Raw genomic sequence first — 21,827 nt, 5'->3', positions numbered from 1 at the left:
TGTCATTCCCTACTCTCTCTCTCTCTGATTTCTGACTCTATCCTCTGTCCTAGCTCTACATTAAAGACACAAAAAGCCCAAAAATACATCTAAAAAAATCTGTTTTCTTAAAGTAACTTTTTTGTCTTTTAGGCGGTTACACAGTCGGCCCGAAGCCGCTCATCGACCTGCTGAGGCAGCGCTCGAGACCGTACCTGTTCTCCAACTCCCTTCCCCCTCCCGTGGTGGGCTGTGCCACCCAGGCCGTGGACCTGCTGCTCGCCTCCAACGCCATCGCACAGAGCATGACGGCCAAAACCATGAGGTCAGCTACTCTTTTCATATGTAAAAACAAAACATAATCATGACATCATGTCAGCAGGAAGCATCGTTTTTAATCTCACATCGTCCGCTGCTTTATTTTCCTCTCACAGAAGAAACCGCCTGATGTGATTGGTCTGTTTTACTTGAAGGTGTTTTTTTATTTCCTGTTTGTCTCTCAGGTTCAGAAACAAGATGACGCAGGCCGGTTTCACCATCTCAGGCTCAGCTCACCCGATCTGTCCCGTGATGCTCGGCGACGCCCGGCTCGCCTCTCTGATGGCCGATGACATGTTGAAGCTCGGTGAGATCTTTTCAGCTCCTCTGGCGAGACGGAGCGGAGTCAGACTGTGAATGTTTGATGTGTGTGAATCATCTCGACCACAGCAGAAAATATATAACCTATAACGCCTCTTCTCCCTCCTCAGGCGTCTACGTGATCGGATTCTCCTTCCCAGTCGTCCCGAAGGGCAAAGCCAGAATCCGCGTTCAGATTTCCGCCGCCCACACGGACGAAGACATCGACCACTGCGTCGACACTTTCATCCAGACGGGCAGAAAACACGGAGTCATCTCCTGAAAGGACGATGAGTTCTCTGAGTTCTGCTTTCAGTATGAAATACTGAACCCCGGTGAACGCTCGCTCGTGCACGCCTGCTGCCTGAAACTCGACGCCGTGAACGCTTCTGATGGAAACATCAGTTAAACCTTGTAGGTCAAATTATGTCATGTTGATTTAGTGTGCTGCTTAGCTGAATAAAACACGTTTGTTAACAAGTGTTGATGTTTGTATTTGAAGAAAAATGGGGACGTTTAAATTTGAGATGAAGGATAACATGTCTGATTTTCTGCTCATTTATTTGTTCAGCAGATTTCAGCGTCATGCTTTGGGGGAAATTCTGAGCAAAATTAAGGAAAGCATCTTCCTGTATCGTCCTCTATCCCATTTTTCAAACCCGGCGCAGTTTTGGCCGACTGCTGAGTCGGGTTTTGCCCCCGAGGTTTCTGCCTCTTAAAGGACGTGTTTTCTTGATACTGTAACTTTGCTAAATGTTTCCATCCTTTCCGTCTTTTGCCTCCCCTGCATAAGTCTGTGGTCTCGCCAGTTAAAAAGAAGTCTGGACGGTCTGGACATACGCTTGCTCAGATCTGATGTTTTTTATGTCAGTGTGAACAGCACACGTCACATGGTATCTGATCTTTTCTTATCAGATTTGGGCCGCTTTCAAATGTGGATTCCCACAGCAGTCAGATCCAGGTCTTATTTAAAATGTTTTGTTTACAGTCTGATCTGAGTCACATAGGAGCAATTAAAAAAAAAGGATTCAGGTCGCTTTTGGATAAAGTGTGAACAACCTTAGATACTCTTAAAGTTTTGTTTCATGGGGACTAAATTAACTTCTTTTTCACATCAGCAACAACTTCATGCTACTAACAGATGAGCTAATATTATAGACAAGCTTTTATTGGAGCACCTGCTCTTATTTAAGGAAATAAAATGGAGTATAATGTTATTAATATTCTTCTACATAAGTAAAGATAAATGATGAGGTGGCTTTTCACATTTAACATAAAAGATTATATTAATGGAACAATACCCATAGTAAATACAGTTTACGCTCTTTTTAATTGAAAGTTGCCTCAAAAACAGCCTTAACACTTTAAATATAGTACAAAAGTGTATTTTAAGTGAGTTTTAAAGTTAAAAACTGCTGTTGTGATCGTAGTTCTTTGTTGTTGATTCTTTCCCCTCCTACTCTTCTCCTTTTCGCGCCATCTGTGCTATTAAACGCCCCTTTTTTCAGAGACCTGCCTCTAAAAACCTGCTTTGACCAATAGGAACAAGCGATAGAAGCTTTCAGCCAATCAGAGGCCAGAAGAGGGGTGGGGCTAGAAGCGACTCGCGCGAAACAGACAGGAAGGAGTTCAGTTTTTCCCGCGAAACAGAGCCTGAGCAGCCTTGCGCCCCGCAGGTCACATCCACCGTGTTTTAGACTTTAAACTCGTGGAACAATCAGCGGCTCCGGTTTTATTTTCTTGTTAGCGTTGTTTGTCGGTTCTCCTGGTTCAACATGTCCGGATTTGACGACCCCGGAGTTTATTACAGCGACAGTTTCGGAGGAGGAGGAGGAGACGGACCCGGCGGGGACGAAGGCGGACAGAAGAGGACTCAGATCAAGAAACGGTTCCGTGAATTTCTCCGCCAGTTCAGGGTGGGCACCGACCGCACCGGATTCACCTACAAATACAGGTACGTGTTTAATCACGACGACATGACATGAAGTTACATATGCATTAAAAACACCAGAAGAAGAAACGAAATTGGTGTAAAACCGGAAACTAAGCAGCTCAAAATAAAAAGTGAATAAAACAACAACAAAGAAGTTTTTATATAACATGTTTTATATGATGTAAAAAAGTTCAGCTCATGTTTGAAGTCTGAATGTGGCGTTTGAAGACAGTGGACAAAAAGCAAGCACGCGTGTCCGTTGCAAGAAGCTATCAGGTTGCATTCTGGGAAATGTAGTATCCAGCCTTTAGGTAGTTTGATGTATTTGATATTTTAAAAGTCTGATCATATCTGGTACTTTTGTTTCGATTTTAATCATTTTTTCTTAGAAAATGGAACAGATGTTTAGCATAAACTTTTTTGTTGATCTTCTAAATCTGTGTTGGTTTGTCAGGTGGACAATAACAACAAGATAAGTTTATAAAAAGGTAAGGTGGGGGTTCGTTGCCCTGCAGGGCTCAGGAAGTGAACTGGCACCTCTCCAGCTACCAGACCAATTACCAGACCTGGTCCACACCACGTCTTAAACCAGCGACCCTACAGACTGAGCTATCCGCCCTAGTCACAGACAGATTTTCTACCTTCTATTCTTCGTCCTTTTTAGGGTTTAAGATCGTGTGTTCATCAACAAAACAACATTAACAAGTTTTTGTGTTTTCCTTCCCAACCAGAGATGAGCTGAAGAGACACTACACCCTCGGGGAGTTCTGGGTGGAGGTGGAGATGGAGGACTTGGCCAGTTTTGACGAGGATCTGTCCGACTGTCTGTACAAGCTGCCGACTGAGAACCTGCCGCTGGTCCGTCTGACTAACACGCTCTCATTAACCCTGATTCACTTCTGCTGTCACCCAAATCTCAGACCACGAGTTCACCAGGTCGCCATGTTTACCCTCTCTAACTATTCTGTTTTCCAGCTGGAGGAAGCTGCAAAGGAGGTGGCAGATGAAGTGACCCGCCCCCGTCCTGCAGGCGAGGAGACGGTTCAGGACATCCAGGTCATGTTGAAGAGCGACGCACATCACGCCTCCATCCGCGGCCTCAAGGTACCTGAACGCCTCGTCATGTCTGATGTGAAGCAGTAATCTCGTTTTCTTTTTTTTAATCAGTGATTTTGATTCTCTCGTCCCCCCCCCCCCCCTCCTGCAGTCGGAGCAGGTGTCTCGCCTGGTGAAGGTGCACGGCATCATCATCTCGGCCACCGCCGTGAGGGCGAAGGCCACCAGGGTGTGTCTGCAGTGTCGGGGCTGTCGCGGCATCCTCAGTAACATCCCCCTGCCCCCGGGCCTGCAGGGCTACGCTCTGCCGCGCAAGTGCAACAAGTGAGTTTGAAGCGTCCCTGATATGACTTTGATGGTCAGCTGCTACGACACATAACACACGATAAAACAATCAAACAAACCTTTGTCTGCTGGTCGGGCTAAACTTCTGATAGTGGTCATGTGCAAACTGCATCTTGCGTCAACATTAGGTTAATTTTTGACCATGATACTGTAATCAACATATTGACCATTGTCACATAACTGCAGTTTACTCATCACTCTTCAGCATCTTTTTACACTATTCACCACTGAACTGTTTCATATTTATGTAAATATTAGTCTTTACTTATTCTGTTTATTGTTGATGTGTGTGTGTGTGTGTGTGTGTGTGTGTCACTCTGCATGTATCAACACTTTGGATTCATCAGGCTGGTTAGTGTGTTTTTAAAGATGTTTGACATCGTTCTTCTTCGTCTCTCAGGGAAGACGCCGGGAGGGTGAAGTGTCCCGTGGATCCGTACTTCATCATCCCCGACCGCTGCGTGTGCGTCGACTTCCAGACCCTCCGCCTGCAGGAGTCTCCTGACGCCGTCCCTCACGGAGAGATGCCCCGACACCTGCAGATCTACTGCGACAGGTGAGGAGGCCGTTACCATGGAGACGCATTTTAAAAAACACAACGTGAAAGATTTTCCTCTCACACTTTGTTCTCGTCCTCTCTCAGGTATCTGTGCGACCGCGTCGTCCCGGGAAACAGAGTGACCATCGTGGGAATCTTCTCCATTAAAAAGATGGCGATTAAGACCGGCGGCAAAGACAAAAGTTCCGGCGTGGGCATCCGGACGTCCTACCTGCGTGTGGTCGGCATCCAGGTGGACACAGAAGGAGCAGGTAAGAAGAAGAAGACTTTTAATGTTGTGATCTGAGCCTGTTTAGAGGACATTAAAGGACACCGTTTGTTTTGTTTTTTCTTCTTCTAGGTCGCGGCGCTACAGGATCCGTCTCTCCACAGGAAGAGGAGGAGCTCCGAGGGCTCGCTGCCTCTCCAAACATCTACGACTCTCTGGCTCGCTCCGTCGCTCCCTCCATCTACGGCAGCGACGATCTGAAAAAAGCCATCACCTGCCTGCTGTTTGGAGGATCCAGGAAGAGGTGACCTTCAGATAAAGAACTACATTTCCCAGCAGCGGCCGCATCCCAATAATGAGTCTGTGGTCTGCTCCACCTGTAGAGTCACTGCTGGCTCGCTTAGTGAGTAAAGTTTTGATTTTGTGTTTCCCGTCCCTCCAGGCTTCCTGACGGTCTGACCCGTCGAGGAGACATCAACCTGCTGATGCTCGGAGACCCGGGTACCGCCAAGTCTCAGCTGCTGAAGTTTGTGGAGCGTTGTTCACCTATCGGGGTAAAAACCAGATCCTGCTGCGGTCGGAGATGTTTGATGTGTTAAAGTGAAACTTCTCCTTTTATTCACCTGGATTAATTTCTTTCAGGTGTACACGTCCGGTAAAGGCAGCAGCGCGGCCGGTCTGACCGCCTCCGTCATGAGAGACCCGCAAACCCGCGGCTTCATCATGGAGGGCGGAGCCATGGTGCTGGCCGACGGCGGAGTCGTGTGCATCGATGAGTTCGACAAGGTTAGAAATTAACTCTTCTTCAGGGCGCTGGTGGTGCAGTGGTTAGTGCGCGCCCCCATGTGTGGAGGCTGTGGTCCTCCAAGCGGACGGCCCGGGTTCAAATCCAACATGGGGCTCCTTTCCACTCTATCTCTCTCTCTCTCCCTGATTTCTGACTCTATCCTCTGTCCTGTCTCTCCATTAAAGAAACAAAACTCCCCAAAAAAATAATTTTAAAAAAGGGGGAGGGGCCTTATGTTTGAACTCTTGTTAAACACGTTTTCTTCTTCAGATGAGAGAGGACGACCGCGTGGCGATCCATGAAGCGATGGAGCAGCAGACCATCTCCATCGCTAAGGTAAGCTAACGCTGACTCGCTCAGACTTTCCTGAGTGGTTAACCATCACGCTGACTCCTCCCCCTCCTCTTTCTTCAGGCGGGTATCACCACCACCCTGAACTCGCGCTGCTCCGTGCTCGCCGCCGCCAACTCCGTGTTCGGCCGCTGGGACGACACGAAGGGCGAGGACAACATCGACTTCATGCCGACCATCCTGTCCCGTTTCGACATGATCTTCATCATCAAAGACCAGCACGACCAGCAGAGGGACATGGTGAGGCGGGCGCACGGGCACGCCGCCGCAGACGTTCTCTGAATTTAAATGTTGAGTGTTTTTAAAATAACTCGTCCGTTTTGCAGACGCTGGCTCGCCACGTGATGAACGTCCACCTGAGCGCTCAGACTCAAACTGAAGGCGTGGAGGGCGAGATCCCGCTCGCCACCTTCAAGAAGTACATCGCCTACGCCCGAGTGTGAGTGTCTTAACCTCGCTCTTCTGATGACACTCTGTCGTTGCTTCTCGTTTATTCTAAAGTCACCGATGTGTGTTTTTTGCTCGCAGTAAATCCGGCCCGCGTCTTTCTGCCGGGGCGGCGGAGAAACTGAAGAACAGATACGTGGTGATGAGGAGCGGAGCGAGGGAGCACGAGAGAGAGACGGACAAAAGGCCGTCCATCCCCATCACAGTCAGGTACTGAAACACGTTAACGTCTGAACGCTCTGACCTCCAAACTGTCGATACTTAATGTGAACGCTGAACTGTTCTTTGTGTGTTACATTAACGCCCACTGGACTTTAATCTTCCTCACATGCACTCTGTGAGAAGTTACACACACTAAGAGTTTTTACCATAGTCCACTGCACAGCTCCTACATCACACCTTTTGTACATACTGTATTTTAATTTTTTACATTTTGTATTTTAATTTTTTACATTTTGTATTTTAATTTTTTATATTTTATTTTAATTTTTGATTTTTTATATTTTATTTTTGATTTATTTTTTTATATTTTACATTTTTTAATTTAATTTAATTTTTTTATTGTAATAGCTTCTTCTGTATTATTTAAGTTGTTTCTAGTTCTGATTTATTTCCTTGTTAATTGTTTAGCACCAACACACCAAGTCTAATTCCTTTATGTGTAAATGTACTTGGCAATAAACCCCGATTCTGATTCTGATTGATACCACGTGTTTTAAAACTAAATTAATTATCCTAATGATGGTTGATATCGAGAAAGTGGACAAGGGCGTAGGAGAGGAAGGAGGCTAAACTCCTGCACGCCGTCTATACGGCTGGTCAGTTTGGATGTTTTGCAGGACTTTCTGCAACGATTGAGCCGGTGTTTGGAGCGGAGGAATTCTTTATTTGTTATTTATTTTTATTTTAAGATTTATTCTCATCCTTTTTGTGCCTTTAATGGAGAGATAGGACAGAGTTTGAAATCAGAGGGCGAGAGAGAGAGAGAGAGAGAGGGGAACAACATGCAGGAAAGGATCAACCAGCGCTCCATATTTGTCGTTGTTCTCCATGACGATCATTCTCTCTAAATATTTCTCTCTTTGCTTCCGTCGTCCTCAGGCAGCTGGAGGCCGTCATCCGCATCGCCGAGTCTTTGGCGAAGATGAAGCTGCAGGCGGTCGCCGGCGAGGAGGAAGTGGACGAGGCGCTGCGACTCTTCCAGGTGTCCACGCTGGACGCCGCTCTGTCCGGCAGCCTCTCAGGTCGGTTTCTTTTAATGATTCGACTTTTATAAAGTTCTGTTAAAGCGTACCGTCTCAGCGCTCTGACGCCACGTTCTTAACGTCTCTACCTCCTCGTGTCGTCTCAGGCGCCGAGGGCTTCACGTCTACGGAGGATCAGGAAATGATCTCGCGCGTCGAGAAGCAGCTGAAGAGACGCTTCGCCATCGGCTCGCAGGTGTCCGAACACAGCATCGTCCAAGATTTTACCAAACAGGTGAGTAACGTCTGACTGTGAGTGTGTGTGTGTGGAGCGCCCGCTGTGCCGTGCCTTCACAACGCCAAAACACGATGTGACCTCACAGACGGGGACGTGAATACCACATTTCATATTTGCATCGTTGATTTGAGCGAGTCGTTTAGAAGAGGCGGGGTTATTAACGCCCTCAGAGACGACCTCTTGAGTTGAATTTACCGAGACAAAAACAACTTCCTGTTAATCTCTCTACTTCCTGTTCTCGTCTCTCACAGAAATATCCAGAGCACGCCATCTACAAAGTGCTGCACCTGATGCTGCGGCGAGGCGAGCTGCAGCACCGCATGCAGAGGAAAGTCCTGTACCGGGTCAAGTAGAGGCGTGTCAGAGCGGCGGCGGCGGCGTTGGTCACGTTGTACCTGTAAATAGTTTTGATCTGCAGAGTCACTGTTTCTGCTGACGGACATGTTGGAATCACTCCCGCTCACTTTGGATGTTTCTGTCCCGACCACGAGGGAGAGAAAAGTGATGTCATCATAAAAAGATGAACAAAGAAGTTTAAAGGTGAAAAGATGTAAAGAAAACACGACTCTGAATAAAGATGTAAAGTATTTCAAATGAAGAAAACGCTCCGAGTTCTTTGAAATGTTTGTTGATGATACTTTGAGACGGCGTGTTGGGGGGGCGGCTGAAGCTCAGGTCTGTAGGGACTTGGGTTTGGAACCCGAGGGTCCCCGGATCAAGTCCCCCCAAAAAATGTGGAAGTTGTTCTGGTAGCTGGAGATGAGTCAGAAAAAAGCCCCGTCTCCACCAAGCGGTCCGGTTCAGTTCAGTATGGCGTTGGTCTTTTTTGGTACCCTTCTGTTGGGGTATTGATACGACCATAAAGGGGCGGAGCTAGACTCACTGAAGTCCTTTCATTGCTCGAAAGAATCGTCACTCCCTGTGCAACAGCGGTTATAAAAGGAAAACGGGTTTAAATTTCCTGTGGATTTCTCAGAACGCTCCGTTTTGGTGTGTGTGTCTCTTTAAATGTAATGAGCCCCGCCCCCTCCCTGAGTTTTCCCAGTAGACATCACTCCTCTGTAGAGAGAATAAAAATGGCCGACCTGTGTAAAAGTTTTACTCTATGCTGGGGGTGGAGTCCATGGGTGGAGATACCAGGGGAGAGGATTTGTTTTTACTAGAATCCCACTGTGACATCACAAGGAGAGCACATTTGAAACAGAGCATTTTTCTCTGTGTTGTAAGACTTATGCAGACCACAAACAAAGGACTGGATGGTTTATTTCACATGTTGTGGGTCAGTAGACTCTCAGGTTACACAGATATATGTTCAGACTGAAGAAGAGGATTTTTCAGAATATGTCCCTTTTAAATGAACTTTAAATTGCACAAATACATCAGCAACGTTTCTGTACTGAAAGAAGTTTATTTCTAAATCACATTTCAGCAACAAGGCGATTCAAAGAGTTTCACAGAAAACATCAAAAGCATCACGACGGAGAGAGAAGAGGTGAAAACACAAGTTAAAATAAACGTAATGGCTCCTTCAGCGGACTGACTTCAAATCAGGTTTTTGAGTAAAGTGCTGTGTGTTCATGTTGATTCAACTCTGGAGTCTAAAAGGAGTACAGTCCCACTCCGATTGTTGTCAAGGCAACGCACACTCCCACGGTGAACTGCATGATGGGTGAAGACGGGAACAGAGAAGTTTTAACGCCGCCGCCCTCTGATTGGTCGGACGTCTCCGCGGCGACACTCAGCATTTTCTGCAGGTCGTCAAAAACCTGAAGAGGAGAAAAAAAAAACATAAACAGTCAGCAAGCTGGAAACGTCCTGTCGCAACGTGGACGAGATTCACTTCCTTCTTTTTTTCAAATTTCCAGAGAGGGGAAGTCGAGTTTTGATGCGATTATTAATATTCACATGACGGCCATTTTTCTCAGTCCTCGTGCTCGGGGTGGTTATAGCTCTAACACCGTTGATCAGCGTGTTCCCGCTTTTAAGTCAAGTAAAGAAAAAGTGAACTTGCTGAATCAGTGTCATGAAAACACTTCAAGGTTTTGAAAAAAGAGAAAGGAGAGTTAAAATCCAGAGGGACGTTTTGTACCTGTTAAAGGCAGGGCTGGTCATTTTCTAAAACTAGCATGATTTTAAAAGTAGCTTTCCCTCAGTGCTCCGTCTGCACCTGCACCTTACATGTACGAGCGCGTTTGCTCCAGAAGTATGGAAGCGATTAGTGATCAAAATTCAAATGATAAAGCTAATTTGAAAATTGCATTTATAAAATGCATTAACAGAAATGCTTTTTAATTTTCAGAATATGAGTGGATTATTATTATTATTATTATTATTATTATTATTATTTGACTCAAAAATAAAATGATGATTAATTTATCTAATTTTAATTTTAGTTTTCAACTTCAAAAATGCACATTCTTTGACTAAATTAAAATGAAAAAGAAAATTACATTTGCTTTATCATTTTCAAAAAATGCCCCGTTAAATCTGTATCATAATTCAAATGAAAAAGCTAATTTTAAAATGAAAATACAGGAACAGAAACACGTTTTAATTTTCAGATTATAGGTGCATGGACCTCAGGTCATCTCTACGTCGTCTCATGTCTCATTCAGTAAACTCAGTATAAACTCGATGACGAGCTCTGAGTGTGAGCTAGAGCACGCAAGAGGTAGAGAGCGAGCAGGGAGGCAGGGAGGCGTCTGATTGGTTCATCAGATTGGTACCACGTGGCAGACATTGGTTGAAGTTTTTACAAACTGATACAGATGATTTTCTTTGTTCCTTTTTCAGAGAACCTGAGTTATTAATGTCTGTCAGGACAGAAAGGAGTCGTTTAGCGCCCTCTGCTGACTCAACCTGGGATTACTCCAACACGTTTACCTCCTGATCTTTAAAGCTTCCCCCGTGGAAGGAAAATGACGACGGAGGATTAGGGCCATGTTAAAAAAATATTTATTTTTAATTTACAAGATTAAATTTGTAAATTTTCTTTCATCTTGAAATAAAAAAAAATAAATTAACGAGGTCCTAATCCTCCGTCGTAGAAAATGGCCGCTGAACATTTCATATTTCTAACCGACACCGCGGCGTCCGTCTGTCCTCTCACCTGGATGTTGAGCTCGAAGGCGGCGACCGCCTCCTCCAGCACCGCCGCCGTCTCGTCCTCCGTCAGCTCGACGCTGTTCATCCGGCTCCTGTAAAGCTGCTTGAAGCGGTTCGGGCTGCTCACGCCGGGGAAGGAGAAGAAGGACAGCCCGTCTCTGCCGCTCAGCCCCAGAGACTTCTGGGTAATCTTCCCCAGCACCTGACCTCCTGAGAGATCCCCGAGGTAGCGGGTGTAAGCGTGCGCCACCAACAGCTCCGGTTTCTCTCTGCCGATCTGAAAAACAAAGAAGACGCTTTTAGAATTTATACGACTTAAAATCCAAAAGTTAGAAGTCGTCCAATAAGACGTCCAGCGTGTCGGCGTTTCCACCGTGGGCGTGTGCAAAACGTAGCTCATTCATTGGCTGGTACTGTAAACCTGTAAGAATCTGTAAACCTCCTGGAGCTCATTGTGGAAACGTTGACTTCCTTTTGGCTAGCTCACCTACCTGATGCTACACAGCAGGTCCTGTTAGCATGCTAAGCTAGGCTAACTAGCATAAAACATGTACAGACAAATCAGCAATGTGAGCACGATGCATTGTTCTGATTGGTTAAACCCGGTAAAGGTAAATGGTCACCCTGAGAACCCTGATACCAGACCATAGGAAACTGTAACCGACCAATCAGAATCAAGTATTCATCACAGTTAACCGATCGTCTTCCTCTTTCGCTCACCTGGCGTAGCCTCTGTTCGTATCGGTGCGTGGCGGCGGGAACGATCACCTTCTTCCTCCACGCGGCGCCGAAGAAAAACTCCAGATCGCTCTCGAGCGACTCCAGGCGAGCGAGCTCCTGAGGGAAGTAAATCGGTGCGACGGCGGGATGGGAGGAGTTTCTGTCCAGCTCCTCCTCCAGCGCCTTGTAGATCTCGTAGAGCGAGCACAGCAGCACCTGAAGGAACAGAAAGATTATAATCCACAGATATGATCAGAGAGCGAGACCGTGTGAACGCCGCGTCGTTACCTTGTACTGTGGCAGCGTGATCTGTCCCTTCTGGTAACTCAGCATCAGCTGTGTGTTTTCAGCTCGGACGTGGTTATCTTTGGTGGCGGCTTTAATCCGCTCCGATAGGTCGCTGTCGGGGAACAAAGACGAGACACAGTTAGCGGCGTGTTCGAGGAATTCAGACGGTTTCATGAAGCACTCGAAATGACCCTAACAACAATGCATCTTTATGAGCCGTAACCATGGTAACGATAATATTTGACAACCTGCGAACGCTGTGAAGAAAGCTTCAGTACTTTGAAATACTTTTAATTAGTGTCAGATCGAGACCGGTCTCCAGAACACTTTGTCTCGGTCTCAGACTCAGACTGGGCGGTCTCTGGATTTTAAATCAAGACCGGTAAAGACCACCACTGATCTGCTTCTTTCTCACGTCATCACTGTGATAAGAAGGAAAACGGTTCTTTCTAAAAGAAGATTGACCTGATTTTTATCCCACGGTGACGAACACAACCTAAGTCAGGGACACGCCCCCTGCCCCGGTCTGGTCTTGGTCTCAGTTAGTGTGGTCTGTACAACACTAACATTAATCCTTTAAAGAATCTTTAAGACTTTAATTCATCTGATCACTTTTATAAGTTTCTCAAAAAAAGATTTGAGCATTTCTCAGTTTGTGAAGATTTACGACTGTAAACTTGGGTATACGTTTTTGTGAGAGTATATTTACTTTAAACTTATTTACTTTCTTTCACTGACTTATCAGTTTGCCTGATTGGGTGCAGGTATGTGTTTTTAAGTTTATGTAGAATGTTTAGACAACTGTGACTTATACCTGTTTTATTGTTTCTCTTCACTTTCTGAAAAACATTTGTATCTTTGACTAGCTGCAAAACATGTTTCAATTTTGCTCTGAATAAAAATTTAAATTAAAAAATTAAATAAATAAATAAAAATCTGATTTTGGTATCAAATAGAATAAACATTTTCACATTAAATTCTGTTTGTTGTCTTACCTTCCGACTTCTCCCTGGTCGTCTTTCCTGGCGCTCTTTGTGACCTCCATCTCCTCGGACTGTAACAAACGTCTTCTCTACTTTGTTGCTGGTCGGTCGGTTGTCGTCTCCTCTCAGTTGAGCCTCCGTCCTCTGCGGCCTCACAGCTCCGCCCGGCCCTCTTTTATACTCACATGATGAACTGAAACCGAGGCGGTTTGAGACCGAGAGGAAGTGAGACTGCTGAGTCACATCGCTTTACTGGAGGTTAAACATGATGAAGCAGATTTTTTTTACTCTGTTGTGAAAATCTGAAAACATGATGAGGCAGAAATCAAAATCACACTGAAAGAAAGTTTTGTACTCAGAGCAACATGTAACTCTGACACCTAGTGGTTAAAATGAGTACTGCAGTCTAAATTCTAAACATCATAGAGAGCTGTCTCCCCCCCTCCTCTCTAGAGTCCATGCTCACACAGGTCACCATGTGGTGGACTCTGAAGCTTCAGTGTTTATCCAGCTCTGCATGGGTCTGTAAACCTTTCTGTGTTCTAACCTCTCTCCATTTTTCAAAAGCATCTCCAATATTGATCCTAGTTTGAGCACGTTTCTGCTCGTGGAGCTTATTAGAAACATGCAGAGGCTTTTGTTTTTGTTCCTTGGCTGTAAACATCAGAGCTGATTGGAGCCAATAAAAGGTTGAAGGTGTGTCACTGTGAGTTGGGTTCACCAGGAAGGGACAAAGGTCAATTAGACGAGTCAGGAAACGTTTGTTCGTTTTTGCATGATCTAAATGAAATGAAGAAGCCGTGATTCCCGACTGGACATTGAACTTATCGCCTGCGTACGATCAAACTGGAACGCTGCATCGGCGGCTGCTTGTTGACTTTATGCGGTTTGTTTGTCATTTTAACCTGAATTTTTTTTTTTTTTGCAAACAGCCAAGATAGTATTTGTGCTATTTGTACAGTGTGCAGGAGAAGGTCAGTGAAGCGGTAAGATGCACCACTTTGTCCACAGGGGGGCGCCAAAATCAACGCAAACCAAATCAAAGAGAAGTTTTACGTTTATTATTATTTATTATTTAAGTTATTATCACACATAATGTTGTAAGCTGATTCTTATGTTTAGTTCATTTTGCTCCTACTTCCCTTCAAGTATTGGTGACCCCTCCTCGAACCCCCTGCCGACCCCTCGAGGGGTCGAGACCCACACTTTGAAAAACACTGATCTGACTTAAAAGCATAAACAAAGCTAGAAACTTAAGAGTAAAAAGTGAGATCCTGTGGTATCACTTTAAGAGAGGATAAATGTCCTTTAGTATTCTTCTCTGTCCTCTTTTGTATTTCATAACCCCCCCCCCCCTCTTACACAAGCAGCTCTCCATTAGTTCAGCACCCTGAGGGGGCGGGGGGGGAGTGGGCTGTGCTTGGTGGGCTGCTGGTGGAAACACACACACACACACACAGCACGCTTTAAAATGCTAAATAGTAAACATGTAGCTACCTGGACAGCTGTGCTACATGCTAACTTCCAGATGTTGAGGGATCGACAGAAGTAAAAAGGTAAGGTTAGCCTGCGTTAGCAAACATCTGGTTCAGCGGGCGATGGCGTCCTCCGCAGCCGGAGCAGAGTGCGACGACGCCGGCTGGAGAGTTCACGCAGAGCCGGGGGGGCTCGATGCAGTTTCTGAGAACATTTTCACCAAATGTTGTGTCGCTGAACTATCAGATGAGCTTCCTGTTTCGGTCGACGCCTTCATGTTTGTGTAACTAAAGAGTGTAGAGCTTTAAAATGCGATTAAACACCGACCAATCACCGCCCTGCTGCATGACGTGAAGAAATCTGCGATACTTTTCGGTATCACGTAAATCTTTGTTATGATTAAGATCGACAGAATCAAAAAAGTACCGAATCTTTCAATGAGATCTAAATGTGATTCATAAAGCAGACGAGTTGGAGAGAAATGAATCCATCCAATCATCACCTGCTCACTCTTTAAACTGCACAGACATGTTGGCAACGTTTCAGTTGACAACATATCGCTGCAATTCGGACATCGTGCGGGAATCTGTCTGCAATTTCTGGTGATGAAAAACAAGAAATGACGCAAAATCGGGTTTCTAGGACTTAGTCTTTTTTTCAAACTTAAATATATAAATCAAGTCTATCCTCTGAAAATAACTCTGTGAGTCATGACTGTCTACAATGGGTGTAACACCCGAGTCCCACTGTCTGTGATGTTTTCAGAGTTTTCAGAGTCCTATCTTCACTTTGTTTACATCGCCCGGACGGCCGGCTGACTCCTCCCCTCGTGTATAAAAGTTGTTTAATTGAGGGACTAGAGAAAAGAAGAATAACATACTGTACTCACTGCTTAACTGTGTTTCTAGATCACGCTCATTTCAGGTAAATTTACATGCAGTGTGAAGATACGAGCAGAATAAAGATCGCTAGCATTAGCATGCTAACACAACAATGCAGCGCGAGTTGTTTTGGTTTCATGCTGGAGCTCAAGGGCGACATCTGCTGGATCAGAAAAATCACATATTAAGAGTTTAAAGTTTGGTTGCAGAATCAAAACCGGTATCGATATTGTTGGATTTAAAACATGTTATTAAAGTTTAAATTTGTTATTGTGACAAACTTAATTTGGAGGTCGAGGGTCGGGTGGATGACGTGCAGCAAAGGCTCGAGGTTGGATTCTAACCTGCGACCGCTATAGCCTCTGCACATGGGGCGGGCAACTCAACGGCTAGGCTATCCGGCGCCGCCCGTCAAAAGTCACATCAGTGTCTCAGTCAGCCGACAGAGAGCAGAGGACGTGACACCGGCTGAGTTACACAAATACGTTTGCAACATTTCAGAACTCAAACATTACCAACGACTTTGTGCAATTTAACCTCGTCACCTTTAATATTCACCTGAGGCAGATTGAGATCAGCACTCGTCTCTCGTCCAATCAGAGGACTGCGTCCATGTCTGACTTTAACCACACCCCCTCGTCTCCGGCAGGTTATGGATCCCAGCCTTCCCTGCTACATCCTCTTCTTCGTCCTGATTGGCTGTGTCCAGAGCTCGCTCGGTGACCCTCAGCAGCACAATGAGACCCGTCACCACGAGTACTGCGTGCTGGGCGCCGGGCCTGCGGGACTCCAGATGGGGTTTTTCCTCAACAAGGCTAAAAGAGACTACATCATCCTGGAGAGGAACTCGGGACCCGGCAGCTTCTTTAACAAGTAGGACGCTTTTTTCACAACATCTCGTATAGAACGAGAATTATAGATCATCAAGATCCACGCTCTCTCTGGCGTGCTCGTGTACCCTAGAACCCGGTTTAGCAAGACCCATTTATGACACGGGTATTAGTGTGGCAACAAGGGAACGCCAACAAGAGAACCCAGAAGGAAATCATACGTTTTTTTAACCTCCTGAATTCTCCTTTTCCACCAAGCCAGTTCCAGGACCGGCTCGGATCCAGTTCTTTGTGTTTTGAAGCCAAAGAACTGGATCTGGTTCCAGAAAGACCAGTTCCATTGTAGAACCAAGTCCTCGCTGGTCTACAAGAAAGAACCGCTCACGTCAGGGTCTGGGGGGCGGGGTTGTCATGACTCAGTTGCCGATCTCGCCAGCTGAAAAGCAAACTGCTTCTTAGACGATTTGCAAGTTGAACCAGCTCTGAACCAGAACCAGAACCAGAACCAGAACCAGCCCCTGGTTCTCTTTGGTATCAGATCTGTTTTAAAGGATTCTGAGAGTTTCATGTAACTCGTTAAGCGTGCGTCCTCTTTTGTTCTGCGTTCAGGTACCCCCGCCACAGGAAGCTGATCAGCATCAATAAGATCCACACGGGGCGTCAGAACCGGGAGTTCAACCTGCGGCACGACTGGAACTCGCTGCTGAGCGACAAACCGGACCTCCTGTTCAAAAGAGTCAGCGGCGAGTTCTATCCTCCGGCTGATTCCTTCCCGGCGTACCTGTCCGTGTTCTCGAAGGAGCTCGGGCTGAAGGTTCGCTACGGCGTGGACGTCGGCAGAATCCGGGCGGTGCTGTTGGCGAGCGGCCGGAGATACATCCTGACCGACCAGCACGCGGCGGACTACACGTGCAGGTAACACGAGACAAAAACCTCATTCAGGATTGTGGCGATTCATGGCGGCGTTGTAATTCCCGCCTCTCTTCTCCGTCAGCGTCCTCCTGGTGGCGACCGGTTTGTGGGTTCCTCAGGAGGTCGAGTTCGTCGGTTCCGATCTGGTTGAAGGCTACGAGTCCATCTCGACCGACCCGGAGGACTACAGGAACCAGGCCGTGCTGATCCTGGGCAAAGGGAACGCCGCTTTTGAAACGGCGCAAAGCATCCTGGGAAGCGCGAGCCGGGTGCACATGCTCAGTTCGAGCCCCGTTCGGCTCGCCTGGCAGACGCATTACGTCGGAGACCTGAGGTAGCGTCAGAGAATTCATGATTTCTTCTCCTTTGAGTTATTCAACATTTTGGATTTTGTCAGCTGGATGTTAAAACTTTAAACTCTGTGGCGCTGGTGGCTCAGTGGTTTGTGTGCACCCCATGTATGGATGCTGTAGTCCTCCAAGTGGGCGGCCCAGGTTCAAATCCCACCTGTGGCTCCTTTATCCACCGTCCTGTCTCAGGCACAATTTCCCTTTCAATTACATTTCACTGCACATCTGTATGAGCATGTGACAAATAAAAAAAAAATCTTGAATCTCTTGAAAAATCTTGAAAAAAGCCCAAAAACAAACTTTAAGCTCAAGCTGTCAGCAATAACGCACTTATGGCGATGCAAAGAAGGTCCAATTTCACGTCCTGGTCACTCTTCTATGGAGCTATTATTGTGGCAAAACTATTTGAATATGCGTACAAATATCTTCAAATGTGTGTCTGACGATCTGCAGACACATCAGTGGGGTTTGTTGCCCTGAGCTCAGGCTCACAGGCTCACAGGCTCACAGGCTGCGTAACGCTTTGCCCTCACTGTACAGCAAAAACACAAACTACATAATGGACCCTCCATCGTAGCCTCCTCAGTAAAACAACCCACGACATCCAGCTCAGTAATATCCATCTTGAAGTCACTGGGTGCTACAGCGGACTGGCAGCCTGTGAGCCTGAGCTCAGGGCAGCAAACCCCACTAAAGTGTTTGCAGATCGTCAGACACACATTTGAAGATATTTGTACGGCTTTGTGGATCCTGCACGGTAGGAGTGTTGCAAAAGTCACATGTAAAATGACAGCCAATGGCGAGGCCCGCCTCAGTTGTAAGTGATCATTTGTGTTTATTTTCAGGATTTACAGCTGAAAAAGTTCACTGCCGTTAATAAACAAGTAAACATTTTGAAATTGGTCGACATATTTGCAGATTAGTTTACACATTTGTGGATCTGTGTACGCATATTCAAATAGTTTTGCCACAATAATAGCTCCATACTATTCTATCGTTGGAGTTGTTTGTGCTTTTATTTTGAAATGTTTTGTCTCCGTCCTCAGAGCGGTGAACAACGAGCTGCTGGACACGTACCAGCTGAAGTCTCTGGACGGGCTGCTCGAGGCTCGTCTGGAGAAAGTCGTCATCGCTCAGAGGAAGGAGCAGAGCAGCAGGCGGCGGCGGTCGGGCGTCGAGAAGAGAGAGAAGAAGGGAAAGCTGTTTTTGACTTTAAATAAATATTTACAAAACCGGGGCGAGAAGAACGACTCGGGCGTGGCGGGAGAAGAGCTGCCGGCGTTTCACTACGACAACTTCTCCATGAGGAAGCCGTACGACCGCGTGATTCGATGCCTCGGGTTCAGATTCAACTTCAGCGTGTTTGACCGGTAAGAACGGACAGTTTATAACATTCAACAAATCACTCGTACTCTTAACCTTTAAATATCTCTCCAGCTCCGCCTGCCCTCCAAACAGTGAGAACGCCAAGGGGAGGTTGCCCGGGGTTACCGCCTGGTACGAAGGTAAAAACACTCCCGGGTTGTTTGTGCTGGGGACCGCCGCTCACTCCAGAGACTACCGAGCGTCCGCTGGAGGCTTCGTCCACGGGTTTCGTTACACGGGTACGTCTGCTCGTTTATCCGTCACACTGAATGAAAAAAACAGAATCTGTAATATACTCCTCAAAAAACAGCGGTGCAAAGAGCGTCACATCATTAAACAGTCTTCATGAATAAACGACAAAGATCTCTCTCGTTTCTCCGCCGCAGTGCGAGCTGTTCATCGTGTTCTCGAGCGGCGCCGTCACGGTGAAAAGTGGCCTTCAACCAGACTGTCGACCTCGCAGCTGCAGTCGTGGATCCTGAAGCGCGTCGGCGAGGCTTCAGGAACGTATCAGATGTTCGAGGTGCTGGGAGACGTCATACTTCTTCGAGGGTAAGAAGATGTTTCAGGGAGACGACTCGGGTTTGTAACTGCAGTTCCCATTTTAACCACTAGGGGAATAAACTAAATCTGCAACTCAATCAGACTTGACGGCTGAAACTTTTCCTGTTTGTATTTTTTCACATCCTCACACACACTTCTGTCATTCCCCCCCGAGTAGAAGGTCATACTCATGATGTGTGGTCGCGTCCTCTCTGCAGCTCTCACTGTGAATACCTGGAGGAGTTTCCTCTTCAGGCGCTGCCTCGGCTCTCGTTTCTGTCGGGTCACGGCGTGTCCGACCACGGGCTGATCGTTCTCCTCATGCAGTACGGGAAGACCAAGATCGACTTTCTGGGGCGGAGCCGAGCAGAAACAGACTGGACCAAAGCCTGGAAATCCAACTTTCTGCACCCTGTGTTATACTACTACGACACGCCCCCTACAGGTGAGTAGAAGCACTGCTGGATTACATTAAACTGTTATGTTTAATTTTATTTAAACATTTTCCCAACACACACAATTACAATTAAATAAATTCTAAGGAAACAAAAAAGGATATACACATGCACATATACACATTTAAAAATAAGGGGGGGAAAGTAAAATATAATAATACAAAATATGTGAAAGATCTTTATCCTGAAGAAAATGTATATATAGGCCCCAGATATCGTCAAATAATTCTCATTTGTCTTTAAGTGTTTATGTTATTTTTTCCACATTAAACTGTTTTTAATTGTAAAGGTAGAAATGCTGCACAATGAAACACAGTTTATCATCTAACCTCAGGTGGAAACAAGCTTTAATGTGGTGCGTAACCTGCAGAGTATGAGTAGTCGGTTGTCTCTAAACTGAAAGGTACGGGGTTCGATCCCCAGCTCCTGTAGTCACATGTTGAAGTGTCCTTGAGAAAGACACTGAACCCCAAATTGCTCCCGTTGCCATTAATCTGCTCGAGTATCTCAGCTGCATTTTGTTTCCCTCAGATGAAGATATGAAGCTCCGTCCTCACGGCTGGCCTTTACCCAGACCTAAAGCGATCCACCACATGGTGGAGGACTTCCTCACCGAGTGGGACGGTCCCGTTTCTCACATTCAGCCGCTGAGGCGCTTCCTGGAGCACGCGGTCCAAACCGACCTCAGGAGTTTCTATGCAGGTGAGGAATCAGGGTTTGGGATCTTTTCCTCACCGATGTTTTACAAGCTGCTTTTTAAGCCGGTTCAAGGAGGAATTTTAATGTCCCTGTGAAGCCTCATCAGCAGTTTAAATGTCAGAATCAGAATCCGAATCTGGTTTATTGCCAAGTACATTTACACATACAAGGAATTTGACTTGGTGTATTGGTGCTAAACAATTAACAAGGAAATAAAGCAGAACTAGAAACAACTTAAATTATACAGAATAAGAAGATATTACAATATATAAAATAGAATTTAAAAATATAAAAAACACAAAATGTACAAAAGGTGTGATGTAGGAGCTGTGCAGTGGACGATGAGAAAAAAACTCTTAGTGTGTGTAACAGATGGGTGGAAGAGGTGAAGTCGCTCGGGGCCGCTGTTCAGGTATCAGAGGTAGCAAGAGAGATGTAGCAGGGGCGAGACAGCGTGTGTGTGAGGGCGCCCTAAGTCTAAGGAGTTATTTAAAGCTTCAAACTGCATCATTAAAATAAAGGAGATTTTATGGTTTTAGAGGATGAACATTTTGACCACAGTGCATCGTAATAGAGATGTTAGCTTCTCTCATTCTTGTCTTTCTTGTGTCTTTCAGAATCATGTTTCCGTTTCTCCCTCACCCACCGAAAGCCGCCGCTCTTCTGTCAGCACGGATACCTGAAGCAGCAGGGCGTCGCTCACGACCGTCAGCCGTGGCAGAACGTTGACGTGGCGGGTTTGACGCCCGCTGAGACGGATTCAGACGCATCCGGAGCCGACCCCGCTCTCCCCAACTACCTGTCTGGAGCCGGAGCCTCCGTGTCGTCGGGACTGAAGCTTGACCTCTGAATGTTTTTATTGGAGCGTGTTTAATCTGTGATCATGATGCTGGTTGTGTCCCTCAGACTTTCTACCTCCGTTATCCTCTATATTTCCCTCCACACGACCAAATACGTCCAACAGACTAAAACTAATCAAACACGTCCGTTTCAACCAAAGAGTGTTTTCTTTCTGTGTTATAAAAAGTGTCCTAACAGGTCAAACGAGCAGAAATGGAGAAAAGTATGAGAAAGTGTCACTGTTAATTTCTTCTTCTCAGAAAAGTCCTCTGTTTATCACTGGAGAAGCACTTTGTCCCTTCAGAGCTCCCTTATTTTTATTCCTCACTAAATATTTATACACATTATATTATAACGTTTTCATATCATGTACGTGTAAAATATCTGAAGCTGTATCTGTGGAGGGTTTTAAAATTATGTTTCATGATGGTTTCTGAATAAACCGAGTGAAATCAGTTGTCTCACTGTGGTCGAGTAATTATGCAAAAAACAGGCTTTTTTTGAATGGGTGTGTATGTGACTTCCTGTGCGTCTGTAGCCAGCCTCTAGTGGACACTCCAGGAACTGCAGGATTTTGCACCTCAGCTTCATTTTTCAACACTGGAGGCTGCCACT

General features: G+C 46.0%; 4 protein-coding genes across 5 annotated transcripts in view; 3 read left to right on the top strand and 1 right to left on the bottom strand.

Moving 5' to 3' along the window:
* The window catches only part of gcat (glycine C-acetyltransferase), a 6,104-nt gene extending 5,025 nt beyond the window's left edge, over positions 1–1,079 (top strand). The window contains exons 7-9 of the mRNA XM_061026612.1: positions 133–304; positions 483–604; positions 729–1,079. Coding sequence (XP_060882595.1) covers positions 133–304; positions 483–604; positions 729–880 — 446 coding nt within the window. The 3' untranslated portion in view covers positions 881–1,079. The remainder of the gene's footprint in view (positions 1–132; positions 305–482; positions 605–728) is intronic.
* The window catches only part of hmox1a (heme oxygenase 1a), a 149,370-nt gene extending 134,972 nt beyond the window's left edge, over positions 1–14,398 (bottom strand). Inside the window, exons 1-6 of the mRNA XM_061026904.1 lie at positions 14,359–14,398; positions 12,874–13,054; positions 11,879–11,990; positions 11,591–11,806; positions 10,875–11,147; positions 9,358–9,531 (exon numbers count right to left, since the gene is read on the bottom strand). Coding sequence (XP_060882887.1) covers positions 9,364–9,531; positions 10,875–11,147; positions 11,591–11,806; positions 11,879–11,990; positions 12,874–12,923 — 819 coding nt within the window. The 5' untranslated portion in view covers positions 12,924–13,054; positions 14,359–14,398 and the 3' untranslated portion in view covers positions 9,358–9,363. The remainder of the gene's footprint in view (positions 1–9,357; positions 9,532–10,874; positions 11,148–11,590; positions 11,807–11,878; positions 11,991–12,873; positions 13,055–14,358) is intronic.
* mcm5 (minichromosome maintenance complex component 5) lies at positions 2,221–8,368 on the top strand. The gene is made up of 16 exons (XM_061026550.1): positions 2,221–2,551; positions 3,262–3,388; positions 3,506–3,634; positions 3,738–3,910; positions 4,332–4,487; positions 4,575–4,741; positions 4,831–5,002; positions 5,141–5,252; positions 5,341–5,484; positions 5,756–5,821; positions 5,900–6,076; positions 6,163–6,275; positions 6,365–6,493; positions 7,385–7,527; positions 7,635–7,762; positions 8,017–8,368. Exons 1-16 carry the CDS (start codon positions 2,373–2,375, stop codon positions 8,116–8,118), a joined length of 2,217 nt encoding a protein of 738 aa, XP_060882533.1. The 5' UTR covers positions 2,221–2,372; the 3' UTR covers positions 8,119–8,368.
* On the top strand, positions 13,590–21,667 carry foxred2 (FAD-dependent oxidoreductase domain containing 2). Of its 2 annotated transcripts, none has more exons than XM_061026895.1 (10): positions 13,590–13,747; positions 15,868–16,091; positions 16,658–16,963; positions 17,043–17,294; positions 18,357–18,680; positions 18,748–18,914; positions 19,062–19,227; positions 19,437–19,663; positions 20,205–20,375; positions 20,990–21,667. In XM_061026895.1, the coding sequence occupies exons 2-10, from the start codon at positions 15,871–15,873 to the stop codon at positions 21,220–21,222; spliced, it is 2,067 nt and encodes a 688-aa protein (XP_060882878.1). In that variant the 5' UTR covers positions 13,590–13,747; positions 15,868–15,870; the 3' UTR covers positions 21,223–21,667. The 2 variants fall into 2 exon arrangements, with proteins under 2 accessions (XP_060882878.1, XP_060882877.1); XM_061026894.1 differs by lacking the exon at positions 13,590–13,747 and adding an exon at positions 14,279–14,417.
* Positions 21,668–21,827: the final 160 nt, after the last annotated feature.

Source organism: Labrus mixtus, chromosome 20 (assembly GCF_963584025.1).
Source record: "Labrus mixtus chromosome 20, fLabMix1.1, whole genome shotgun sequence".
NCBI classification, from domain to species: Eukaryota; Metazoa; Chordata; class Actinopteri; order Labriformes; family Labridae; genus Labrus; species Labrus mixtus.
This window is presented reverse-complemented; position numbering and strand designations above follow the sequence as displayed.

Bases quoted from the DNA above. Each gene is read 5' to 3' on its own strand.
- mcm5 (XM_061026550.1), top strand. From the start codon at position 2,373: ATGTCCGGATTTGACGACCCCGGAGTTTATTACAGCGACAGTTTCGGA. The intron at 6,077-6,162 runs GTGAGGCGGGCG...TCCGTTTTGCAG, and splicing joins ACGACCAGCAGAGGGACATG to ACGCTGGCTCGCCACGTGAT. The intron at 6,276-6,364 runs GTGAGTGTCTTA...TTTTGCTCGCAG, and splicing joins TACATCGCCTACGCCCGAGT to TAAATCCGGCCCGCGTCTTT.
- foxred2 (XM_061026895.1), top strand. From the start codon at position 15,871: ATGGATCCCAGCCTTCCCTGCTACATCCTCTTCTTCGTCCTGATTGGC. The intron at 16,092-16,657 runs GTAGGACGCTTT...TTCTGCGTTCAG, and splicing joins CCCGGCAGCTTCTTTAACAA to GTACCCCCGCCACAGGAAGC. The intron at 18,915-19,061 runs GTACGTCTGCTC...TCTCCGCCGCAG, and splicing joins CCACGGGTTTCGTTACACGG to TGCGAGCTGTTCATCGTGTT.